The 13,806-nt window shown below is 36.3% G+C and overlaps 1 protein-coding gene across 39 annotated transcripts in view; it reads left to right on the plus strand.

The window, feature by feature from the left end:
* Positions 1 to 12,206, plus strand: part of SLMAP (sarcolemma associated protein) — a 144,188-nt gene extending 131,982 nt beyond the window's left edge. For 24 of the 39 annotated variants that reach the window (XM_059161265.1, XM_059161283.1, XM_059161270.1 and 21 more), the window contains 3 exons: positions 2,741 to 2,912; positions 6,770 to 6,904; positions 10,323 to 12,206. In XM_059161265.1, coding sequence (XP_059017248.1) covers positions 2,741 to 2,912; positions 6,770 to 6,904; positions 10,323 to 10,415 — 400 coding nt within the window. In that variant the 3' untranslated portion in view covers positions 10,416 to 12,206. Of the gene's footprint in view, positions 1 to 2,740; positions 2,913 to 6,769; positions 6,905 to 8,860; positions 8,951 to 10,322 lie in introns of all 39 variants that reach the window. The other 15 variants (XM_059161267.1, XM_059161274.1, XM_059161294.1 and 12 more) reach the window with 1 other exon arrangement.
* The last annotated feature ends 1,600 nt before the right edge of the window (positions 12,207 to 13,806 follow it).

The following is a 13,806-nucleotide window of genomic DNA, read 5'->3' on the forward strand; positions in this document are numbered from 1 at the left end:
CTAACTGACTACTTCAGCAGGATTTTGGTTTTTTCTTTTTTGGACTTCCATCATCATCCTACATGTCCTTTCCTTTTGGCACACTCAAGAATACACATTCAGGGACTACAGCACCCCTCTCCCCACCAAAGCCCTAAACAAGTAAACAGCAAAGATCTATACTTAGTGATTGAATTTGTCCTATAAACTAAATGATAAAAATTTCAAATATAAGTTGTTTTTCTTTCACACCAATGATTCCTTTTGTTAGTAAGGGTAATCAGGAGATGCCTATAATAAAGAATTTATACCATTGAAAAGATAGAAATTCAGCTTTTGAATTTCACATAAAAGAGTTTAATATAAATTAATAATATCATTTAAAGAGTAGTAATATATAAAGTATATAAAATCAAGAACTCTCCAAAACCAGTCATGTCTTTCTAATAGCCAATACCTTACAAGCAAACCAATGAATGTAATAAATTTATGCCAGCAAATTTAATGGAGTCCTGTTTCCCCACCATTTGTTGTATAGTTTAAAATTGATTTTTTTTCTTAAAAATTTGATCCATTCCATATTTTTATTTGAATACTATTTATGTTCTAATTCAGAATATGAAAGTAGTATGTGTTTATTTTTGAAGCTACTCCTAATTAATCCATCTTCCTCCCCACAGTATATCAGATATGGGAGTCTTTTCTCTCTTGTGAGCCTGTGTTTATACTTCTAAAGAGCATCAGGGTTAGCAGAAACTCAGTGATCAAGGTCAATGTCAGTTCCCCATAAAAACAAGCTTTAGGAGAAAACAAAGAAAGGACTAGGTACATCAGAAAACAGTTAGCCTCATTATCTCCTTATAAACAGTAGCAACTGTAGTAAATTATACATTTTTAAAAATCAAAAACTAGAAGGAACAAGATGTGCAGATTTATTCTCTAAAATGCCTTCTTAGAGTACCATTTATTAACAATATCTGTTGTGTCCTGTTTTTTTAGTCTTTTCATACATTTATGTGTATTACTTTTTAAATGTTTAGAGGTAATTAGTAACAAAATGTAAACATGTTTATAACATATAATTTTATAAAAAGAATTCCAAAATCTGAGTAGGACAAAATAAAGGCCCAAACAGAACTGTATTCACATGTGAGTGTATATGTATGTACCAACTGATCATCTGTGTTGACAGCACATTTGGGTAGATTGGTTTAAAATGAGTGTGAGATGATGCAGACATTCAAATACTTCATATTTGGAATCTTAGGGAATCCATTAGTTTGATATTCTATTAAGTGAGAAATAGTAATCTTTGATTACTAATACTGATTATCCTAAATTGTTTCCACCTTGGGATTATTGATATTTTAAAGATTTAAGCTAATCCTTCTTTTTTGTGATGTAATTAATTGGAATCTGGCAGGTTGTTAAATGCTGTTTTTTTAATTATTTCAGATTTGTTGAAGTGTTGAAAAGCAGCAAACTCCTTATGAGTTAGAAGTATGCAGTTTAAAAAATTAGGTCCCAGAAAGGTGGAATATATATCATTAGTTGCAGTTATCTGTCTAAACTCACATCAACTATTTAAGACAAATTCTGTTCCCTAAACTTTTCTGGTTTAGTGGCACTCTGACTTTATTTGGCAAGCCTCCTCAGCACTTCAGTAGTATTTAGAAGTTAGTCTTTCTTCACAGAGTCTTCTATGCCATTTAGTTCCTAGCTATATTGGGCTGACATCATACCCCTTAAGAATCTGCCTGGCATACAATCAGAATGGGATTTATACTCCATAGTTCCTTCATTAATATTATTGAGTCTGAGTCTTATGATCCATTCTGAGAAGCATAAAACTGTCATCTTGAAAATTTTATTCTCCTTTAGCTATTCCTATTGTAGATGGGAGCCACATTCTTTCAAACAGCTACACTATGTAGGTCTTTGTTTTTTGTTGTTTGTGATGTAGAGGGGATTGAACACAGATTTCTGTTCCTGCCTATCAAGCTGTTTTCCTAGTGTGTAAATTGGATTATTTACATCAAATATAAAAGTAATTGTAGAATTTAAGCCAGAGAACAGCCTCAGAAATTATTGAGTTCAATCTTCTTACTTGACAGCGGAGGGCACTGAGACTCTCCTTGTGTTATTTGTGTGTGTAATGAGGTGCCTGGCACAGCTCTTAGAGCTCAGGAAAAGGTTCCTCAGAGAAGGAAACTGCACCGGTTAGTGACTTGCTCAGTGTCCCACAACTGAACAGTAGCAGCGCTGGGGTCTAGAACCCCGTCTCCTGGATCTTTGTTTCATGCTTTTCCCCCAGTTTGGTGTGTCTTTTCATTAAAGTAAGTTTATCTTTACTTGAATTGACAGTGGCTCCTAAGCTTTAAGTTTTTGTCCCCCATCCTGTCTGTCAAGTACTTAAACTTAAATAAGAAAATAGTTGAAACATGTGCTGATTTCCTGGGAAAGACCCACTCTGACTCTTTTTATGAAACAATTAATATGTGACATAACAAAATACACAGTCATCCACCTCCTACTTCCACTTTTAAGATTTCAGCTTCTGGGCATTATTTCAATCTGAAAATAGAACACAGTTTTTAAACATGCAATTTTTAAAGTATTTTAATATTTTTTATTTATTGAACATATCTTATTCTCTTTTATATATTTTCCCATCCCTCCTAATGAAATGTATAAGAAATTGGACTTCCTGCTATGTCTAGTTTCTTTGTGAATTGAATAACTGTCGATATTTATGTTACAGTTCTCAGAAGCAGAGTTTAGAGCTTACCAGTGATCTCAGCATCCTTCAAATGACTAGGAAGCAGCTTGAGAATCAAGTGGGATCCTTGAAAGAACAGCATCTTCGGGATTCAGCTGATTTAAAAACGCTTCTCAGTAAGGCTGAAAACCAAGCAAAGGATGTACAGAAAGAGGTAAAGCGAAAAGACATTATGAGCCCAATTATGGTTGGACTTAAAGCCAAAACCAAATCAGATATTCATGCCAGTTAGAAATAAAGGGAAGCAGAAGTCACATTACCTGTCACAAAGTTGATACTTGGAGCGTCTCTACTTGGTGATTTCTAGCTGTGTATCATGGTTCATCAGTAGGGTTTGGTCTCAAAAATATAAATATATAAAATTACATTAAAACTTTTTCTCTACCAGTTAGTCGACCTATATGAGAAGCCCTTTGTATACCAGATTACTCAATTCATTGTTTATCTTTCAAAGACAGTATCGTATTTAACTTAGAATACTTTTGGAAACAAACTGGGGCCACACCGTAATGCTGTCTAAAGCCCTCAGTAACACTGGCCTGAAAGTTAAGCAAAATTCACTTCATAGCCAGCCAGCCAAACATGTGTTCTGTGACCTTTTACTTTCTTCTCCTGCACTCCCACCCCTTTATCCCCCTTCTTCTCCCCTTCTTCACAAATATGCATGCTCACTTTTCATGTCATTTTGCTTAAAACCTTGACTTGGGTGGCTTTCAAAAAAAATCACGTTAAAAATGGTGAGGGCTGGTTTTGGACTGGAAACCCCACCCAGCTTCTTTCTGAGGAAAACAAAGTGAACAACGGGGCAAGGAGAGCTGCGTTCAGTCCTGCCACCTTATCCTTCCTGCATTGAGTCCTGGCCAGCTCAGGGACAGGGAAGGCTGATGCATCTTGACCTTCTGGTCGGGGCCCATCCCCGACCAGAAGATTCTTTTAAATGAAGGATTCATTATACGTAGAAGGAAGTTGAAGACAACTCTTTGTCTTTAATAACAAATTTCCTCAAAATTGTTTTTCGGAGATCTGTTCAGTCAATGCAGTTTTTCTTTGCACTTCCCTTTCCTTGTAGTATCCTGAACGTGGACATGATTATTGTTCTTCTGTCTTCATGTTTGTTCTTAAAGAAAAAAAGCCTGTAACATTTTTTATTTATGTGTGGCCATATTGATTTTGTAATATGTTCGTTTTTATCTTCTTGCTAAGGATATGTGTTCTGGGAGCAATCTCATTTTATTTAGTTGGAACACACATTTTGTGCCAAATATCCTAGTATTTGATACTGTAAGCACTTTGTGTCCTTCCAGTTCATATGCCATAATTCTTTCAAAATCTGGGAAGAATGCTGTGGCTGGAAGATGATTCTGTTGTATGTTACTCTGAATGCACTGGCCGTTTTGTTGCATTATTTGTTTGCCTGTTTTTGGTCACTGAGCAATCAGTGAGAAATGCTTTAACTGCTTCCACAAATGGCAGTGGCATGTTGTCACAGCATCTAAATTGTTGATTTGGATTGCATTAAATGCAGCACATTTAAAAACATGTGTGAACTTGTCAATATGTTTCTTCTCTATTTTCTTGTTCAGTGTTTTCCATTGTGAAATGATGTGGTCATCACACTCCTTTGTAATGTAAAATTGCTTCTCTTTCTGTTTGTCCTGATGTCAACTACTGGATACTAGTCTGTAACTAAAATGTTCTTGTATCTGTGTAATCCACTGCAAATGAATTACTACCTTTTATTAATGCACATACATTCTCTTTCAACATTTCCCCTTTGTTCTCCTTTCTCTCATAGAATCATGCTTAATGTGCACAGTATCATGTATCTTCAGCACTGTAACAGGCTAAAATATTACGAGCTAAGCAAGCCAGATATGCTTATTTTTGTGAAGAAGAACCAAAGGTGTTGGTAATATTTTGTGGTATTTTCCTCTTAATCAGAACTGAGCTCCTATCTCACCTTCGAGTTAGAAAGCAAGATGGAGCAAAAATGCTATCCAAGCCAGGTTGGAAATTAAGGCTGCAGAAGGTGACCTTTTGTTCCAACAATTAAATTTCATATGTATGGCAACTTGTATTTGAACATTTAACCAAAAAAGTACATGAGAAAGTAAATTTTAGTCCTCAAGTATTAGGAGAAAAATAATGATATGTCATCTTTATATCTGACTTAAGAAAAGATTCTTTATACTTTAGTAGGTATATCTGTACTTTATGAACTCATAAAACGTTGAGTACACAAGTCCATGGTGCAAAGACCGACTCAGGAAAGTTGTCTGGCTTCACCACCCAGCTCTGGGGCCAGAGCCCTTCCCACCCTGCTCACATGCTGAAGGTAAACAGCAGGCTCTTCCTGACTGAGCTGCCTTCCTGTCACTCTGCTTCACAGTCCCTGGAATGGAGAAATGATTAAGTGCTTTGGTATAAAGGGCAGGCTGGATGTAAGAATAGCGGGAAAGGAAAGTAAGGGAGAATTTAGGTCAGCAAAGCAGTTTTCACTTATCCTTTATTAGTCATTGTTAAGAATCAGATCATTGAGAACTGATTATGTTCTAAGAGACTAGTCTAGGTATACTGAATTTGCTTTGGCAGCCTGCTGGCAACCTTCTGCCTTCTGGAAGGAAGTCCATAGACCCCACAAAAAAAACTGTCCATGAATCTTACTCTGTAGTTCATTGTTTGGCATAGAACCCGGACTTGTTCTGGGCACACTGTTAGGTAACAGGGAGTTCCTTCACATTTTACCTCCCACTCAGTACCTGTGTCTTTGTTCCCACTTACTAGTGATCTCTCTGTTGACGCTAATCCCTCTGCCTCCACCTCTTCTGATTAATGTTTTTATACATTTGCATCCTCCTTAATATTTCTCTTTGGAGTGCATAATGATGAGCTCCTAATTAATCACTCCAGAGTATTTTCATTATCAGAAGCACCACGTAAAGGTGTCCTCACTTGAGAAATTTCTAGGAGATAGGCTGAAAGAAGAGAAACCTCTGTGGTATGCTGGTCCCATGGTGCATTTTTATTATACTCGGCCCTTGTCTTTCTTCCTTCCTTCTAAAACCTTCAGAGATGGCAGAGTGGGGCAGCGGAGGCTGAGACAGAGGCATAGCCAGGAGCAAAACAGTTTTGCTCTTTGACCGGAAGCTTGCACATAGAATGCAATATCTAGAAGTAGAACCAGTCAGAATTCCTGCCTCCTTGGCACTTAAATAGAAACAAGCCATACTGTCCAGCTTTGATGTCACCTGCATTCAGAGGAGAGCTTATCTGTCTGAACATATTGTCTGAACATCAAATTATATTCAATGAACAGTTTGTCAGAGTAGGAAGTGGCATGTTTCACTCTAGAAAAATATTTGTAAGGAATAGATTCGTAAAAATTATTTACTAATGCTTACAAGTTCTAGGTCAAAAAATAGAAATGTCCCAAGCATAGTGGTTAGTACCATGTATGTATATATATGTATTTCTTTACATCATTTGCCTAGAAGTTCATTTATCCAGAACACTTTACTACCCAGTGATGCCTGGGTGAAGGAAAGCATAATGGGAGTTAGTACTTCTCACTTAGGACTAAAATAGCTTGGCTGACATTGGTTACCAGGATATAAACTCAGACTTCCTAACTTTGCCATTTAATTAACCTACGGAGTTTTTTTCTATACTTGCTTTTCTTTGGGTCAGTTTGAAAATTATTTTACTTTTCTCCTCTAACTCACTCAATGGAAAAAGAGTGACCCTTTAGATTAGAAACAGATGGCACAGTGGTGATTTCTCTTTATTTATTTATTTTTTTAACTCCAGGGCCATAAAGTTCTTACGTAGAATAAAGTTAACATTAAAGACTTCCTATTATTAGTGCAAATGATTCTTAACCTCCTGAAAACAAAAAGGCTTGACTTTGATGTTGCAGGTGGCTAAATAAGGTCTGGTATTAAGCCTGACTAGAACCATAACTTCATACCCATTTTAAGTTGAGTCTGCACACTCTTTTTTCTTTGCCTTTAGTATGAAAAGACACAGACTGTACTCTCAGAACTGAAGTTGAAGTTTGAAATGACTGAGCAGGAAAAACAATCAATCACAGATGAGCTCAAACAATGTAAAGACAACCTGAAGCTGCTCCGAGAGAAAGGAAATAATGTAAGTCTTTGCAAACTGGCTTAGCTTTGACTGAGAGGCAGGTGAGAGCCCTGAAATGGATTTTTCAGAGGACTTTATTACTGATTTGAGAAATTAAGGCTTGTAGTACATTAACTAAACTTTTCATTATGAAATTCCATGATGGAATCTTTGTGCTGTCAAATTTTTGAGTAAGAATTTGCCCCTTTAACCAGTATCCTTAGAAGAGCCTGAGGACTGCCTGGAGGAAGAGCCTTTTTTACAAGAAAATAATTTACCTAAGAACTGTCAGATTTTCCCAGATGAATCTGAAGTTCTGTCACCAAGCCATCGTCTGGCACTTCATTTCTCCTGCTGAGAGATGAAGCACTGTACCACCAGGGACCCACCTAAGAAAGAGTAGTACATACTGACTCCTTAGCATTTGGCTATATCAAAAAATGGAAACTTAATTACAGTTTTCATTTTATACCAATAATGTTATCACTAAAGCATATTCCTAAAAAGCTTAGTGTCTTTTTAACCTCCTATAAATATTAGGGAATATTTATTGAGTTTCTGTAGGGCTCTGTGTGTGTGTGTGTGTGTGTGTGAGAAATTGGAACATTTTCATATAAATTGAGCTTACTGTTAGTTTGTTTTTCATTTACTAGAAAGGCAGATGGTCTTTAAAAAGATGTTACATATACTAAATAAGTGTTGTGTTCTACGTTTTGGTGATCATTGCCTTTGTGGGCCTTAACTGATGGCTGTTCAGTGTAGTTGGTTGCGCTCTGACTTATTTCAAATTCCTGTCATGGCTTGGACACTGCAGTGGCGTAAGCCACACCCTTCCTACAGAGGAAAGCACTCTGCTTAACTTTGCCGCACGAGTATGAAAGAGTGACGTTGCATGGCCATCCAGTTACACAGTTGCACACAGAATGCTCATGAGTTGTGTCCAGCTGTCCTTCACTAAAGAAAGTCTTAGCTTTTTAGAAAAAGAAGTCTTGTTGCTTAGGTAGAAGCCCTTCAGAAGTTGATAAATTAGGTATGGAGGCTTAATGCTATAAGCAAAATTGTGTTTATTTTGGAAACGTAGATTACAGAACTCTTCTGAAATCAGATTATAATGGTTTGGTTACTTCTCTCTTTTGTGTTAATTCATATCTTTCTGAGTGTGGAATTTCAGTCCGCCTTCTACTAAATTAACCTATGAAGACATCTAGCATAATCAGAATGGATGCCTCTGTACTATTTAGAGGCTTTCAAAAGTAACCTGGCTATTATTATTTATAGCTGTACCAAGAATTTACCTTAAAGGTGAATTTCCTTTTTCTGTGGTATTAGACTTAAGGTACTAAATTTTTCTCTGAAATAAAACTCACTGTAGTAACTCTTTCCAATTTTAAAAATGTATTATATTCTGATAACTGAAAACCCTGAGACTCAGCTGGCTGTCTTTATATATCCAGTGTTTATCACACATTGTGTCAGATCTCTTGTGGTTTAGGAAGCATGTATCACAAGGCGTTTTATTTTTAAACTTAAAAGCAGCACCATCTCGAAGAAGACAATTTTGGTTTAAAAAAAGGTTTCAATGGAGGGATAAAATAAACTTTAGCCATTTCTAAGAGACTACATTATCAAATAATGGATTCCAGCTGTGGAACAAAAGTAATGTAAGGTCAAGCAGAGCATTAGTTGGTGAAGTGTTGCCATTGCTCTGTCTTGAAGTGCTACATTTCATTAGGGATTAGGGGCACCCACATTGTCCACTGCCTCCAGCTGTCCCTTTTAAACTGGTAGTTAGTACCACAGTCCCATCATTCTAGATTGTATTAGATGTCTTTAAAATGTTTGAATCAGTACAAAACCTGAGTGCTTTTACTTCTATTACTTCAGTCTTCCTACCCTCCTTCCCACCATGGGTCTAAATCATCTTATCTGATTTTTTTTATAGCATAAAATGATTTTAATATCCCTTCCCTTCTTTAGCCTTCCATATTACAACCCGTCCCAGCCGTATTCATCGGCCTATTCCTGGCTTTCCTGTTTTGGTGTTTCGGTCCATTGTGGTAGAGAAAGGTACAAGCACTACTGTTGAGTCCTTGTCTGTTTGTCCCCGTCACCTGTTTGTGCCATATTTGTAATATAGTGCATGGCAAAACCACACAAGTATTTCGTTACCTGAAGCAAATCCTTCATTTAGTATGCCATGTATTTTGTCATACGAATGATTTGAACAATCAACTAATCACATAACATTTTGTCTTGTTTCCTTTGTAGTACTGCTAACCATGAATTAATTCCAACCTAACCAGTTGTTAATGTGCTGCCTTTAACTGAGTCTTTGTCTCTAGCAAACTGGAGTAAACTAAGAATTGCTGCAATATTGGTACCCCCCCCCATTAAGTGTTTAATCAGATTTGAATGAGAAATGAAGCGTTTGCCTCTTTGAAATTTTCAGCCAGCTTTCCTCCTCTCCCTCTTCTATTCCATAGTGTAGAGTTTCTTCCTTTCAACTCTTTACCTGTATTTACACTGTGGCTATGAAGACGAAAAAGGATAAGATTAGCATAATGAGCCATTGGCTTGCAATCTCAACCCCAATGTGTACATACTTATGAGAGTCTAAACCTATTCCATATCTCTCTGAGCCTTGATCTGCAAATCAGAATATTTCTTTAAAAGCCAGCTTTGTCATTAAGACTCTCAGTACGCTAGTGAAAGTAAAAGCTGTCTGCCAGAGCACGTTAGTTTCATAAGGCCCTCTGAAAGTTAATAGGGAGTCGCCCACCCATGCTTACCTGCAACAAGCATGTGTGTTAGTAGAACATACAAGATAATCCATGACATTACTACATTGGACATGGTCTTTACCAAAAGTGTCAAAGAGGCAGGGTCCTATTAGTACTTCCTTTTCTTGAACCCCATCTGAGCTTGTCTTCTGTGGTCTCACATTAGAGAATCAAAGCTTAGACCATTTTCTTTCTGCCACCTTACCCACTAGCTGCTTGTATAAAACTACCCCAACATACAAATCTGGTTTTTATCAAGAAATAAACATTTAGGCAGACATGTATTCCAGGCATCCGTGTATATCCGTTAGTTGTAATATATGGATACTGGAATAAGTAAAGCAGGCTGAGCCCACAGGTTTTCTTAGAAGTCACTATTAGGTTTCAACTGTAACGAAATTGAAAACTGGCTAAGACTTTCCTGAGCTGTATCAGACTTGCACACAACCGTCCTCTAAAAGCGTTCCTGCTGTCATAGCTCTCCTCACACCTGTACTCCCTCACCCTTTTTCCTTTGCTTTTTAAAATGTATTCTCCTGCAAAGATAAGGTTTTTCTAATATTCTGTTAAGTATTCAGGATTCTCTGGAACCAAGGGGTTAATAGGTATGAAAAGAGAGGGAAGAATGCGATATTGACTCTTGGTTTCTTTCCACACAGAAACCCTGGCCCTGGATGCCCATGTTGGCTGCCCTGGTTGCGGTGACAGCCATCGTGCTGTACGTGCCAGGTCTTGCCAGAGCGTCTCCATGAGAGCGTTTCTTGAGTCCGTACACCGTCCTCCCTTTAGAAGCTGGCATCACACTCATGCTGGGGACAAACAGAACCATTTTCTTCCTTTTTACCTCTTAAGACAGCAGAAGTGCAAGAATACAGCTGTAGGGTCATTGCTTTAAATTATATAAAATGTATCTATCTATAAAGAGGATATAAAATTGTGACTTTATTCTACTGTAAGCAATAATTTGCTTGCAATTTTTCATGTAATTTTTAAATTAGTATGTTGAGATTCTGAATATTATGGTGGCCTAAAGTAGGCTTCTTGGTACACCAAATTATTTATAACATTAAATTTATGGGTATTTTACTCTGAATTCTAATGGCCAGATAATTCATTTTTCTGATTCGATAACTACCCAAACCAAACAACCAGTACATACATGGGAAGAGAGGCCCTGTGTGCTCAGTGCCTATCAGTTTGAAATATATACACATATATATATTTTTTTTACATATTTACGCCATTTTTACTTGTTATAAAACCACTGAGCTATTGGGAACAAGACTTAGAGACAACTATTTGTGTGGATTTTCTTTCTTTCTTTCTTTTTTTAAAGAGAAATACACTTGGAAAATATTCTGTTCTAGTGATAATTTGGGGAATATGTGCACGCTTGTTCAGCCTTAATGTGACTTGACAATGTGGAGGACATCAACTTAGAAAAACTTTCCATGAGAGTGTGTATTTTCTTGAGCAAACTGAAGTATTTCTGGGAGCAAAAACAATCCTACAATTTCAGTGCAGTAAACCAAACTGTTGAGTCAATTGGAATGTAATTTATTAAACCTCATGTATTTAAAGAGATATTTTCTTTAAAAGCCAAGTTACTTTCTCATATACAGCATTTTAGGAAGCATGATTTTTTTTTCTATCATCTCTTCCTCCAAGCATGTTTAATTGAAGAAAGAATTAATATCTCTTTAGATAAGCTTTTACTGACTTAATTTGGTTATGATATTTCAAAGCTAATTCATGTTCAAGGTGAGCTGTTGTTACCTACCAACAGATTTCCTGGTCGGGTATGCAAATGGTTATTTTCTTTTTACTGTTGTTAATTGGGACTTTCTGTTTATGAGAAGCATTATTCCCAAGATTAATAGTGTTCCATGCACAGTGAGGCACCTAAACACTGCTTGATGTTATAAATTTAAAACACAGAAGTGAAAGTTTAGCTATGGTTTTGTGCGGCACCACAGTTATGTCAATAAAATTTATTTAGGTCATAGAATATCCTAAAGTATCACATAGTTAAATTTTTCAGTCAATGAAGACTGGGAGGGATGTCAGTGAATTGGCTTGATTGTTCTGTGGCAATCCACAGGCCTAGCCAAATGTTGAAATAGAAGTTTAGGATATAATTTGCCTTGTGATGTTTGGCAGTCGTTGTTTATACTTTAAAAGTTATATTTTAAGCTATTTGGGATTTGCTGTTGGGAGGATCACTAGATTTATGGAGGAATTAGTCACAAACGACTTGTAGAAAATGCTGTCATATAGTTCATTTCATCATTTTCTGTTGCAGGAAGCCACTCCACCACAGAATGCTAATATGCCAGTGGTACCCAGTACCTCTTGTATATAGGTTATTGCAAATATTGTTCTGAAATGCTTAACTTCAGAATTACATTTTTTAAAGTAAATAATTGTTTTAAATCTATTTTGTAAAGATATAAAGTACAATAGAATTTCTGGAGTACAGATTAAACTATTTGCACTAACACACGTGATGTGCATGATTTAATAAAATAACTTTACTCTCCCTATGCATTTTTGAGTTGGATATCATTGAAATTCTTAGTGTTTACTATTAGATTGTTAATAATCTTTTCTTGAAATGACTCTTAATGCAACATAATATATATTTGGTGTTCTTCAGGGTTTAAAAGAAAACACTGAGCTGTTTCCTTTGAGTTTTATTAGCCTTTTATTCAACTTACTGCTCTAATTTTTCCCCCTTTTACGATGGTTATTGTTAAAACGTGACTCACTTGCCAGACAAGTCTCTTTAAATGTAGAGTCTAGTATCAATATTTACTTTATTCAAATTGAATTAATGGGATTTTGCAGTTACTGCCAGTTTTTCTTAAGAATATAAATGAGTTTATTCATAAGCAATCCCTCCAGTTTCATTCAGTTCACTTCCAGGTTAAATAAAGAGTAGGATTATTCACTGGTAGTAATATTTGTTAAGAAATTTTAATCATAGTAGTTAAGATTGAACAACTGTATAATGATATATTTAAGAATTACCCAGAGGTACTGCGTGGCTGGCTCAGAAAAGGAACGTGGCACCGAAGCTAAACAGATCCTTCCTAGCTTCCTGGCTGTGCCTTTTAGCAGCTTTTGCCTTGAGGGCAAATCACTTACCTTCTTTGAGTCTCCGGTTCTTCATTTATAAAATGAAGAGAGTACTATCTAGATGCCTAATCATAGTATGAAAATTAAAAAGTAACACGTGGGGTGTCATTTGAGTGGTAAATAAATGTTTATGAGAATGTCACACTGGAAAAACTGCACATATTTAAGTTTCAGGAGAACCAGTGCAGCTATTTAAAATGAATTGGGTAACTCAACTGTTGAGACCTTCTACATGTGTGAATTAGACGTAACTGGAGTATCATGAATCCTGAGAAAGCATCGTCACCTAGCTCTGTTCATCCCCTTCATGACTGTGTCTTTGGGAAGTAATATGCTTAGTTTGATAACGAGCCAAGGCTTACAACAGTTTGGTATTCTTGTTGCAACTGCCTTCAGAGTCACTCTGGGTCACATATGAAAACCAGTCACACTGCTGAACAGTCAGAGGCTTGCGACTAAAAATAGTATTACCTCGCTTGATCTCTCGCTTTTATCACCAGATTTGACCCCCAGTGTTTCTCGGCTTTTTCCAGTGATTATATCTGCTGTCAAAAGGATGGAAGTCTGCCACATACAACTTTAATAACTTAAATAAACTACATATAACTTTAATAAAATAACTTTAATAAAAACGTACAGCCTTGTTTCAAAAAATTCACTTCTAGAAATTTTGAAAACATAATTATGTGCACTAAATTTTGACTATCAGGACATTTAATGTGGTGGGGTTTTTTTGTTTGTTTTGTTTGTTTGTTTGTTTGTTTTGATAGTGATGGGTAAATAACCTAAATATCCAGCAGTGGGTCATTGGTTAAATAAATTAATATTGACACCTTACAGATGACTGTGCTTACAAAGTATTTGGGAAGATATTCATAAGGTATATTAGGGTAAAAGAGTTTGCTGGTATAGAATAACCCTGGTTTTAAAGAAAAAAATGTAGACATCTAGAATATGTTTATAAAAGCAGGAGGACTCAGATTTATACCCAGGCTAAGTAAGTAG

Source organism: Mustela lutreola, chromosome 2 (assembly GCF_030435805.1).
Source record: "Mustela lutreola isolate mMusLut2 chromosome 2, mMusLut2.pri, whole genome shotgun sequence".
In the NCBI taxonomy this organism is placed as follows: Eukaryota; Metazoa; Chordata; class Mammalia; order Carnivora; family Mustelidae; genus Mustela; species Mustela lutreola.